A 13,502-nucleotide genomic window follows, 5' to 3' on the forward strand; every position below is an offset into this window, starting at 1 on the left:
GCGCCAAAATAATTATAAAACAACAGACTAAAAATGTTTAAGGCGTATGCAAGTGTCGTTTTTTTTTTTCTTAGTTTGAGCCCCTTGTATCGTTAAGTCGGCGGAGGTAAAGAATATGCACACCACCCGTTTTTGGCGTAACTCCAACCCGAAAAAACGGGTGGTGTGCGTATTCTTTACCTTTGCCATTTAGTTAATATTTCGGGACCCTTGTATCCCACTAGTACCCAAGTGTCATCCATTGGATCATGACCAAATTTTCCTATCCAAAAACTATACACAGTTAAAACACTCGAAGCCGCTTTAGGCTGAGACTTTGCAGCCATCTCCCTAGCTCATTTCATGGTGAGTATAAACTGGCTTGTGCTTTTGCCCAATCAGCGAGCTGGCAGAAACGTTAGCACGCTGGGTGAAATGCTTAACAGTATATCGTCTGTCTTTACATTCTGAGTTCAAATTCCGCCAAGGTCGACTTTGTCTTTCATACTTTCTGGGTCGATAAATTAAGTACTAGTTGTGTACTGGAGTCGATCTAATCGACTGGCCCCCTCCCTCAAAATTTCAGGCCTTGTGCATAGAGTAGAAAAGGATATAAGCTAGAGTAAGGCATAATGTTAATCTGTAATGCTCACTTCTCGAAAATAGAATTACCGTGGAATTTCTTGTGTTAATGATTGAGTAATGTTAATGATTTTATGTTTTAAAACAGATATCTTTTACGTAAAGAAGTTAACCCCTTACAAACGGACTTTAATGGAAATTTACCTCATCACTATGCAGTGCACCAGCTCCTCTATATTGAGGATCCACATGAAGCACAGTTTGGTAAGTAACAATTTCTGCAAAAATAATTATCAGCTTCACTTTCAATGGAGTACAATCTGGTAACTTTGTATCTTGCTTTCTCTAAATGTTTTAGGTACCTATGTAGTTGCAAGTAGAAATAGAAACCCTCTCGGCCTTCCCACCTTTAACCCAGCAGAATATAACAGCTGGAGAGAGAGCTGCACCAGCAGTTAGCTGGTACTCATTTTCAGCTGAGGCAAACAGCATGAAATGATGTGCCTTGCTCAGGAATCAAATCCACAACCTTATGACTTTGAGCTCAGTACCTTAACCTCTAGGTCACATTTCTTCATAAAGAATAATTAACTATATTGTTGTTGTTGGCACTCCGTCGCTTACGACGTCGAGGGTTCCAGTCGATCCGATCAACGGAACAGCCTGCTCGTGAAATTAACTTGCAAGTGGCTGAGCAATCCACAGACACATGTACCCTTAACGTAGTTCTCGGGGATATTCAACGTGACACAGTGTGACAAGGCTGACCCTTTGAATTACAAGCACAACAGAAACAGGAAGTAAGAGTGAGAGAAAGTTGTGGCGGAAGAGTACAGCAGGGTTCGCCACCATCCCCTGCCGGAACCTCGTGGATCTTTAGGTGTTTTCGCTCAATAAACACTCACAACGCCTGGTCTGGGAATCGAAACCACGAGTCCACTGCCCTAACCACTGGGCCATTGCACCTCTACAATTAACTATAATATCAATAGTAAAAGTCAACTAGTGTAAGAATTAATTCATAACTTGTTATTAGAGCTAAGTGCTTAAAGAATTAGACTACCTCATGGGCTCTGAGTTCAAATCTGCTATTGCAATTCATTATATGAACAGTAAACTTTAGTTCTCCATTACTTCACCTTGCTGTCAAGAAATGGATACCAGATCAATTTATGCAGTCTCACACCAGAGCTATCTTGGTCTGCCACTTTGGCATCTGACCTAATTTCAAATACAAATTGTATTCTACCTAGTGTGCAACAGTCTATTCCATCATCAGGAAGACATCTTCCTCAGCTACTAGGCAATTCCATTATTTTGTCATATTCTACTTTTTTATATATTTTGACATTTAACTCACAATGATCTTGAGTGTTTGGCTGTAAGTCCCTCTTCGTTGAGGCTTAATCTTACTGTCAGTCTTCACTACTATGTCCTGTGTTTTCCTAGGTCTCCTTCTTTCACATTTAGTGATCAGCACTTCTTTATGTAACCATTTCCATCTATATACATCACATGACCATACAGCAGTCTCCTCTATTGCACACTACATCTGATGCCTCTTATGCCCATTCTTTTTCTATATACATTTGTATTTTGTCATACATGGACACTGACATTGCACATTCAACAGATCATGCTTTCTTGATTTGTTTCTAAGTTTTTATATGTCCTCTACAGTCATGGCCCACATTTCATTACCGGGCAGCATTGCTGTTTTTATGCTAGCATCATACAATCTGCCTTTCACTCTGAGAGGTAGGTCTTTTGTTACCAACAGAAGTAATAACTCTCAAAACTTTCTCCAGCTGGCTCTTCTAGCAACTACACTTTCAGAACATCATCCTCCACTGCTAATCATCATCATTTAATGTCCATTTTCTATGCTGGCATGGGTTGGATGGTTTGACCAGAGGTGGCAATCCAGAGAGCTTCAGTCTGATTTGGCATGGTTTCTACAGTTGGATGCCCATCCTAATGCCAACCACTTTACAGAGTGTGCTGGATGCTTTTACATAGCACCATCACAGTAAATAACAAAAATTATCCACCACCTCTAAGAGTCCTCCTGGGTATTTGAGAAAATCTATTTCTCATGTACTTAGTGTTTATTGCACCTGTTCATCAGCTGCAAAGTCTATTTCTCTGTTAACCTCCTGTGATTCTACTGCACCTGTTATGTGTGCACAGTTTACCTTGGGTACACCATATAGAATTTCTACCTACACTATTTCTACTTATTAAATGGAACCCTATCGAAGGTTTTCTCCAAGTCAACAAATGCAAAGTACAGCAGTTTACTTAAGCTATAATGTAACTCCTAGGGACAACTTTATCAATGTATACAGCCAGGTGTTAAATAGGATTCATGACTATATAATAGCCCATAGTATGACTTCTGACTGTACACTTGAAAAGTTGTACCAGTAATACATTTAAAACTGTTTAAAATAACTTTACAATGTTTTATCCTCAATATCTTTAGTTCTATGTTACTAAATACCTTTTCTATCTTCTACTTCAGTCTATCAAGAGTTTGTTAAACCATTTCTGAATGCTTTCCCCGACTGTTTGATGTTTAAAAACAGGTTTGGAGAGTCAACAGAAGATTTGTTGTTACAATTTTTTCATTATCAAAATATTTATCAGGTAATTTTACTTTATTACTCAGGTATTTCATTAATACTGAACAAAAGTCAGTTGGTCATATTGTGAGATATGTATGTGTTTCTGAAAGGAATTAAATAGCTACAAATGGAATTTGAAAATATACCATAACTTTGCTCATTAAGTTATTACAGCTATACAATCTATGACCTATGGAGCATCATCATCATTTTAACGTCCACTTTTCCATGCTTACAGAGGTAGGACAGAATTTTATTTAGGCAAATTTTCTATGACCAGACGCCCCTCCTATCACCAACCCTTACCTTTTTCGAAGCAAAGTAATATTTTGCCATTGCCAGACATGATCTTGCAGAATATTGCTGATTAATGATACTGCTTGTATAAAAGTGACAGTCAGTTTACAGCTATCATGTGGTGTCAAAATAAGGAGACATGCACATACACATATGATGGGCTGCTTTCAGTTTGTGTCTACCGAATCCACTCAAGGCTTTGGTTGGCATGGGGCTACTGTAGAAGACATATACTCAAGGTGCCATACAGTAGGATTGAACCAGGAACCATGTGATTAGAAAGCAAATTTCTAACTGCCCAACCATGCCTGCAATTAAACTTTTTTACTTCTGAAATATTTGATGAAATGCTTTCAAGTATAATATATAATAAACTATAAGTATAAGGGTTACAACAAAAACTGGAGAATATTTCCCCAAGAAATGAATCAGAAACATTAATTTTACTAAATGTTTGCAAAATTGTTTTTATTTAAATATTAAAAAGGAGTCTCAATGTTAAAAGTTGGGAGCTACTGGTCTGCACTAATTTTCATCCAGATTATTATATATGGTAGGGTTGTGGTGTTACTGAATACACTGGAGGGATGAGCTGGCTGCTTTATGATGATCAGATATTTAAGTCCAAATCTTATTTGGTTCAATTTTTTTTTTACTTTTCCAAATATGTACTACTAATATAAATAACCTTAAGTCATTTGACTACATCTTTATTACAAATATGATCTGCTTTAGAAACAAATCTGAAAAAAAAAAATCGTTATTGTCTCTGATTGCTTTTTAGGTTTCATTCTATTGCCTGTAGTTGCCAGGTACAGCATCTCAACTAATATTTTTTATAAATATTTATAGCTGTATCGTAAATATTTATAGCTGTATCATTATGTTGTTAACTGCCAAACTAACCAATTGATCCTTCTTTAGTCAACAGATATCACAGATGAAAGTGAATATATAAATGAAGAACAAGCATGGAATTATAAGCTAGGAGATGTCTTTGAAGATGAATATGAAAGAAGTTGGGGAAGATATGAGAATGGTTTGTCTGCTGTTAATACCTTTTTTGTGTTCTTATCAGTGTTGAAGAGAGAGTTTTGTATTTGTTTCTTTATGAGTTGGCTGAATCTGTAAATCTCTTCCCCTTCACTTGTTTCAATCATTAGACTGCAGCCATACTAGGGCACCATCCTATAAAACTTTCAGTCAAATGAATTGACCCCAGTACTTATTTTTTTGTAAAGTCTGGCACTTATTCTATCAGTCTCTTTTGCCAAACTGCTAAGTTATAGGGACATAAACACACCAACACCACTTGTCAAGTGGTAGTGGGGGACAAACACACACACACACACATATATATATATATATATATATATATATATGCACAACGAGCTTCTTTCAGTTTCCATCTTGCAAATCCACTCACAAGGCTTTGGTCAGCCTGAGGTTATTAGTAGAAGGCACTTGCCCAAGGTTCCACACAGTGGAACTGAACCCAGAACCATGTGGTTGGGACACAAGTGTCTTACCTCACAGTCATGTCTGCACCTGTTGATATTTTACATGTATCATAGTTATTGCATTTGATGTGAAACCATTCTTGATAATAAATACATCATACTGATAACATTCTCTGTTTGATCACTCTGACTAAACTTGATCCTTCAGTCAGTAATCAAATTGTAGCCATCTTTATAATTGTTGTTTTGGAGATTTAGGATTCTGGGTTTTTTTCCCCTACCTTTAAGATTTTACAGAGATTCTTGAGAGATACTTGGATATTGCATTGATAAGTAGAGTGACCATGTAGAGACTCTCACAAGTTTTATATTTTTATATTTATTTGATGATGCTCTAGATTAACTAAGTCAATCGTGGTATGATTTGAAATCAGAACGCTTAGCATCTCATCATTATTACTGTTTTATAATTTTGGCTTTAAATGTAGATTGCTAACTTCACTGTCTTATTGGGCTAATAATTGTCTTGTTTTGTACTAAATTTGTTATTCTAAGGTATCGGGATTTCCAATATGTGTCCTCAAATTTTAAGTGGCGGAGTCTGCCTAGGAACCTAATTAACTGACACTGAACTTCCTTCAATGAGATATATGTCTACATTCAGCTAGTCAGGACCTATTTGTTTATGTTTATGTGACCTTTATTCAAAGTTTCATTTTATTTTGTAAAAGGTTCAAGTTTACTTTTAATACCTGATTCTAATTTGCCTTCAGTGAGTTGAACATTGAAGATTAAAATGAAGTATGAAATCCCATTTTGTGGTGTTTCTTTAATTCACTGTAAATAGATTAACTATTTACAGAGTTGGTTTAAAACAAATGAACCAAGTGAGATATAGCAAGCTTTTTTTGTTAAATATATTTAATTTTAAAGAAAGATTATATAAAATATTAATAAGAGAATAACAATCAAGTACTGTCGGAACTAAGGATTATTATTGGTAAATTTAAAATAAGGAAGAAACCAGACTTAGAATTTGGCCTCATCAATTGTTTACCAGAAAAATGTTTTTATTGGACTTAACAGACTTGACGATTTCAGATATAAAACATTCATAACTTGGAATCTATGAATTACACAAATGGTTTACTAGACACATCTAAGAATTCTATTCCTTAAGTGACCCGAGAGTAACAGTAGTGAAAACATAGTAGCTACAGTAAGCAAGGGGTGGAAGAAATTTTAAGATGTTTTCACTATTGATTATAAAGAGCATGTCTCTTTGTACAAAAAACAAACTAAATGAAAAGTAGTCTTGAATTTGAGTGACTGGACATTAAAGTTGAAAGCCCTAGAATGGAATAATGAATGCAAGGGGATAAATAACTTGTGCTGTTAGTGTAGAGTATTTGTAGCAAAGAATAACTATAATCAGAGGTAGTAAAACCTGCTGAGCCCTCACATACAAAAATCTAAGATGAGTGTTGATAAGTCAGATGTGTCTACCATGCAGTAAATGTTGATGTGGAAAGTTGAGCATTGAAACCATGACAACAATGACTTTACTGATTAGCAGAAACTATACTTCCACTATTTTACAGTTAAATTACCAGGTTAGACCAATTTTATTACAGTTAAATTACCAGGTCAAGCTGAACAGAGATTTATATTTAACATTGCAGTAATAAAATGCAGATGCTGGATTGATACATTTGGATTGTCATTATTTATAAAATAGATACCTACATTAAAATGTAGTTGGCATCGACTTTATAACACATAAGACTTATGTCAATGTGTAATGACTTTCAAAACATTCACTTTTGTTCTTTCTTTTGATTTATATTACAGAGATATACTTGCATAGCAAGTGACCTGCTCTGAGATTGTGTGCTGGAACGAAAACAATTGCAGCATGGAAGGTGTTTATAAGCCATTTAAAAACATACAAAAACTGTTAGATTCACTTCAACATTTAAATTTAATTTGCCAAAATATTTTCGTCATTTTGAGACTGAAACCTGATCACTGACAAAATTCCGGAATTTTGTCAGTGATCAGGTCACAGTCTCAAAGCGACGAAAATATTTTGGCAAATTAAATTTAAATGTTGAAGCGAATCTAACGGTTTTTGTTTCTCTAAATGGCTTATAAACAACTTCCACGCTGCAATTGTTTTTGATTTATACATTGCTGAAAATTATATTTTATTAATTGTACAACAAAGTTTAGATTCACTTAGTAATAAAAATTATATTATATTTTCCTTATTCAGATTACTTTGAACATAGTAAAGAATGGGAATCTTACGATGCATGGGCCAACAGAATATCATCTGAGAGAAAGAGGAAAAAGGAATCATTGAAATATGAGTACAGTTTTAAGAAACCTCAAAAGAAGTTACACAGAGGGAATTCGAAAACACACACTCCAAATCCTGTTTCACAACCTAAAAGAAAACATTCTGAGAGAAAACTCACTGAAGTGGAATTTTTGAGGAATGAAAAGAAATACAAAAAGTTGTTAAATGGAAACCAGAAGGAAATTCTTTCTTTTGATAGCTTCCCTTGGCCAACTGACAACCAGGGAATATGTCTTTCTTATGAAGGTGTAGAATCTCTTCATATTGACAATACGTTAGAGAACAAAATGCTGGTCCGAAAACTGCAGCGCCGATGGCATCCTGACAAGTTTATGCAGAACTTTGGAAACCGTTTGCTTGAATCAGATAGGGACCACATTATTAACCAAATTAATGAAATAGCCAAAGCACTGAACAAAATTAATGAAAAATTAGTTTGAAAAGCTTGTATTGTGTTGAAATTATTCTGTTGATATAACTTCAAACTAACTGTAAAATAAAAAATAAAATATTTGAAATGCCTTACTTATAGGCTGTGCATTAAATAAAATATTATATATATTTTGATCTTTTAAAATTTTCTTTATTTTTTACACTTCAGTGATTTTATTTGAATAGGATGGTTTTCACAAATTTGTACCCCTTTGAGAAGTGGCAGTGTAGCACATTAAACAATCTGCAGCAGACTGACACAAAAGATGTAATCTGCCTTCAAGTGGTACAGCACAAACACAATTGTTGTGGTTAGGAGACAAAGTTTATCTTCTCAGGAACTGTTTAAAGAGTGATGAGAAATGTGGATTGGAAGAAAAGAAAATTTTTTTCATGTGTGTTGTGTAGTAACAGAAGGAAAATTGGCTACAATTTCAGTGGCTTGATCTGCAGGAGTGCTATTCAAAGAGCCATATTGGTTAAGAAATAAGAATATTCTAGAGATACTCTTGGCCAGGGTTGCAACTGAAGTGATGAGAGAGTTTTTTCAATGATCATCTTACAGACATTGTGATGGTTTATAAATACCTTTGTCTTTCGCCTACCTGTATGAACCACGTAGTGGTTTTGTCAGGGATACTATCTGCTTAACTGGTTAAGTTGAAACACATTTGTTACAGCAACAAGCATTGCCCCAACCATTGTTGTGGAACAGTTTACTTAGTTAAACTATTAGTTTGGTAATTTGATGATTAGGTTTCAAGATGAGAAAGTGAGCAGAAATGTTTGGAGAATCAGTGTGTCGAGGATACAAGCAAAAGAGAAAAACTAGCTGATGTAGCTGATTTCTGATATGTTCCTTATATATTAAACCTGAATAATTTCTGGAATTGGTTGGCCAAGCTTTCTTTTTCATTATTAACAACTTTACACTTAGAGATATTGCTGAGAAGTTTCTTGTTATGTCCTTCAGATAATTAGAAGTTGCGCTCCCTGTAAGCCAACAAATATTGAGCTTGCAAGGAAGTTTTTACATGGTTGCTTGACCTGCTACAAATAGCAGCTAAAGCTTCACAAGTCATACTCAAATGGCTTTTTTTTTTTTTTTTTAAAGGGGACTCCTTGGACAGTGTAAATCCTGACATACAGGCCATGATTTTAACTTCGTAATTTTGCTGATTTGGTTTTAGATCTTGCTACAAAATCAAAGAAGGATGACAGGGGACCAAGACTCCTGGCAGTTTGCTGTGCTCAAAAAGACATGACAAGCTAAATAAAAGCATGGTTACCCTTAACATTACAGGTTCATCTCTTGCACCCCTAATCTTTTGGGCTTGTAGGTATTGGTGCCACATAAAAAGCATCCATGCTGGTGCTGCATAAAAATATCCTGTACACTCTGTGAAATAGTTGACATTAGGAAGGACATCCAGCCATAGGAAACAGATATGGAGTCTGAACAGCCCTTCAGCTGGTCAGTTCCTGTCAAACCGTCCAACTCATGCCAGTATAGAAAACATGCGTTAAATGATAACGATGTAGTGTTTGAATGTATGTTGAATCATCATTCTTCATTCTTCAACCAAGACATTCTGCTTAGCTGCACTTCTATAGAAAAAAGCCTCCACATTTTCTGTTTCCTTCACTTACCACTTCATATTGCATATTCTTATAAAATACACCTTTTCTGCCTCATCACTACATACACAATTACCTGCATGTTAAAAAAGCAACCATGTCTTCAAATGACACCCACCAACTTTTTTTAAATGATGCATTGGGCTTTAGAATTTTAAATACACTGTATCTGAATAAAGGATAGTCAAAACTGAACTGCTTAGGCTTTTACATATAATTGTTATTCCAGTGTATTTAGATGTTTAAGTGCATGTCTATTACATATATGTTTGCATGTAGTTAAGAAGTTTGCTTCTCAACCATGTAATTTTTAGGTTAAATCCCACTGTGTGACACCTTAGACATGTGCCTTCTAGTATCTATCTATCTCAGTTTCACATTTTTTGAATTCTCTATATTAACTATCAACTTGTGGCCACCAGTAAGAATGTACTAGTATGCCTGTTGCTATAGGCTTGCAGAGGTCATGAACATTGTTCCTATGCAATCATTGTCATTCATACATACATCATCATCACTTAAAATTCATCTTCAATGCTAGTAAGAGTCAAATGGTTCAACAGGATCTGATGAGACAGAAGGCTACATTAAACACCTATGTCTGCTACAGTATGGTTTCTACAGCTGTATGTTCTTCCTAACACCAACTACTTCCCAGAGTGTATTGGGTGATTTTTTTCTTGTAGAAGTGTCATAAACGAGGTTACCATGTAATTTGCAGGACAAAAAACTTCCTTCAATTGAGTGGGTTTGTAGCAGAGATTGAAGTGACTTTATATCAGGTGTTGAGAGGACAAAGAACTGTAGTCTTTTGATTTGTTATATTTAGAAGTTGTAAAGCTCTATAAAATATTAACTGAGCACAGTAATCACAGGAAAAGTTAAATAATGTGTAACCTACAACGGTATTAGTGGGAAAATGACTTAGCAAAGGTGTTGCCTCAAGGTGTATTGTCACAATAAATATAGAAAGAAGGATATGAGATGCTGGTGGTTGAGTTGGGTTCAGGCTGCATAAAATGAATGCACAACACTCATGAACAATTAACAGAATTTTATTTCACTGCACAAAATTTTCCGTGTTGGTCATGATTTAAAAATGCAACGACAAAGTTTACACACAGGAAGGACGATTCTGCTGCTATTAGAAATAGTTGATTAAGAAGACTTTGTAATTAAGCTGCCAAGACAAACTGTAGCTGTTATCTAGGTTGAGTAAAGAGTCGTGAGTCTGAGCATCTTCTTAAGTACAATTTCTTTTTTCACGCAGGGTTGAACCATGGCTCTTACTTATGAGCAAATATAAGTATGTAGAGGGATAAAAGTAAACGAACTATTATACTTTCAATCACGCTCCTTGATAATTTGATCTTTTATACTTTTAATAATTTTTATTTCTTTTCTTCTTGTAAAAATATGTTGGTAATAAATTTGCCTCTGATAATAAAAAAAAATTAACGAAATATTTATTAAAGGTGAGAATATATTGTGACATTAAAGAAAGATAACTGATACTATTAAAACTAGTCAAAGTAAATGAGAGATTCTCTGTCAGCGAACACCGATAAGGGAGATGACTCTTATGATTACCGCAACTACCACAAATGTTTTGACCCATGTCAAGTGAGTGACATATTACTTTTTACTCTTCTCTCTATTTCTGCAGCAGTTAATTGCTTTATTCTCTTGTGTGTTCGGACGTCTTTGTCTTTTTATAGGAACTATTTACTAAACAATTTAATTGAATTATTTATTAAAATAAAATGTTTAATTTACAATTCAGCGAGCAATTCTTTTATGTCCGAGCAATAACAATCTTTATTTATTTTTATCTTTGATTGTACAATTGTGAACATATAAAGCTAAATTACTGAGGCCAAGTACTCTGAATAAACATTTTGACTAATCCTTTTTCTTTTCTTCTTAAAACTACAGAAATCTCTCCTTTATAATAGTTTGTTTCATCTCTTCTTCCTATATAACTCAAATATTTCGCCCAGTTTTTTCCATCCCCTAGTTTACGAAGACTTAATTTAACTGCTCCACCTCCACAACGTTAGAGCATCCTACTGGTTGATTTAACCATATCACTTCCAGTACTTCGCTTTAGTCAAAACCTTTATCTAAATACACTTTTGTGTTTATAAGTTGTGAACATATACACATCTTACTTTATGTATCTATTCTAGTGTATAAAGTGTTACTGTCAACGCACACCAATGTTATCCATGACTATTTTTAACTGGTTCCAGTTTTATCTGATCTACCGAAGGATGGTGTTACGTTGTTTTTGTTTGCCTAAATGATTTGTTTGAGTAGATTCATGGCTCTCAGTTATCAATTCATGTCCTGCTACAGACCTGATGTTGATTTTGGATAAACTGTTTAACTAAAGTTTCTTTTTTCCTCACGGTTCAGCCGCCGTGTCCTATTTAATTGTTGCCTCGTGCTGCTTGGTTTTATGTTTCGCATTTTGAGTTCAAATCTCGGTGTAGTTGACTTCAATTTTTATTCCACCAGAGTTGACAACATAGTACCAGTTGTTGTTTAGGCACAAGTGAACTGTAATTGGCACTGTCATGGTATTAGCTGTCAGAAGCGAAAATTGAAAAATCTAAACAGTGCCTTGTAATTAAGCATATTCATTCGGTCATAGTTTGTCTCGGACTTCTTTATCAAATATGTGACTTTCCGTGTTTTAAGATAAAGCTCCGGTTTGAGGAAGATTTAGCTGCTATTTTTAGCAGATCGAGTTACCACTTAAAAGCGTCTTCATTGGTTCGTATAGTATCAATAAATGTATATAACTTATTTCTGATAACCAATTTCAAATATTTCACATATTTATTAAACTGACACTTATATACTGTGCATGCTTATGTAGAACTGGTATTTCTCTGCTGTATATCATACAACTCATTGTGACATGAACGTTGAGACATTTAGGTGTAAGGTTGGTTAGAATAGTGATATCAGTGTGCGAGAGTGGGGACTGTTGTAAGGATGAAGAATGGGAAAAGTGATGCATAGTGAAGGTTGGAGTGCATCAGGGTTATTATTAAGCCCTCCACTATTTGTACTTGTGAGAAGCTGGTTTGAAGTGTAAACGACAGTTTATTTTGATAGTTTGCTGTATGCAGATGGTATGGTATTAACAACAGTGTGTGTGAATGGATTGAAGGAGAAGAGGAATGAGTGGAATGAAAAGGTTATGAAGGTGAATATTAGAAAGATAGAGGTGATGGCATGTGGTGAGATGGAAAGATTGGGAAGTGGATGTGTGCTGGAAAAGAAGATGGAATGAATTTCATTAAATATATAATATGCACCAGATGGGTTCATCAAAAATGCAGTGATATGAGAGAATTATAAACTAAAGTGGCTCCTACACTTGATTGTGAGGTGGTATCAAAGAGTTCCAGGACTAGTTATGTTTAATAAGAAAAAAAAATAACAAGTTTTAACATCATTTCCTTCAAAATAGTCACATTGTACAGCAATACAGCAGTCCCAACATTCCTGCCATTTTTGGAATCCAGCCTGGAAGTCATTTCCTGTGAGTTGAGGACCTGTGATTCACTCTTGATCTCGACAATGGTGTTAAAAGAGTGACCTTTGAGCTGCCTTTTCATCTTGAGGAAGAGATGGAAGTCCACATGTACTAAATCTGGCATATAGGTTGGGTGCAGAAGCGATACCACCTTGTTTTTGGTGAGAAACTCACAAATGAGGAGAGCTTGGTGACAAGGGGCATTGTCATCATGAAGAATTCAGACGTTAAGATTGCCTGCATGGACCCCTATGACAGTAACAACATCAGCAATGTCATTGATTGTCCTCTGACGATCCTCATGCACAAGTTGATGAATTTTCTTCACATTTCCAAGGGTGACACTCATGTTAGGTCTTCCAGGTCGCTTGTCTTTCAGGGATGTTCTTTCACTTTTGAAGTCACTCGAAACATTGCATATGACTCATTGTCTCACTACCGTAAGCTGGCTGAAGCTTGCTCAATGTCTCTAGCAAACTTCCCAAGTTTAACACAAAATTTCACGTTGGCTCTTTGTTCCAACTTCCTGTCCATGACAAAAATCACAGACTACAGCATACATGTGATCACAAAAA

The 13,502-nt window shown here is 35.3% G+C and overlaps 2 protein-coding genes across 2 annotated transcripts in view; both read left to right on the forward strand.

The window, feature by feature from the left end:
* The window catches only part of LOC106876338 (NF-kappa-B inhibitor-like protein 1), an 11,606-nt gene extending 3,732 nt beyond the window's left edge, over positions 1–7,874 (forward strand). The window contains exons 2-5 of the mRNA XM_014924840.2: positions 710–825; positions 3,086–3,210; positions 4,410–4,524; positions 7,221–7,874. Of these exons, the coding sequence (XP_014780326.1) occupies positions 710–825; positions 3,086–3,210; positions 4,410–4,524; positions 7,221–7,747 (883 nt within the window). The 3' untranslated portion in view covers positions 7,748–7,874. The remainder of the gene's footprint in view (positions 1–709; positions 826–3,085; positions 3,211–4,409; positions 4,525–7,220) is intronic.
* A 3,021-nt stretch (positions 7,875–10,895) lies between these two features.
* Positions 10,896–13,502, forward strand: part of LOC106876337 (autophagy protein 5) — a 15,578-nt gene continuing 12,971 nt past the window's right edge. The window contains exon 1 of the mRNA XM_014924839.2: positions 10,896–11,000. The gene's annotated coding sequence lies outside the window, so the exon portion shown is untranslated. The remainder of the gene's footprint in view (positions 11,001–13,502) is intronic.

This window comes from Octopus bimaculoides, chromosome 3 (genome assembly GCF_001194135.2).
Source record: "Octopus bimaculoides isolate UCB-OBI-ISO-001 chromosome 3, ASM119413v2, whole genome shotgun sequence".
Taxonomy (NCBI): Eukaryota; Metazoa; Mollusca; class Cephalopoda; order Octopoda; family Octopodidae; genus Octopus; species Octopus bimaculoides.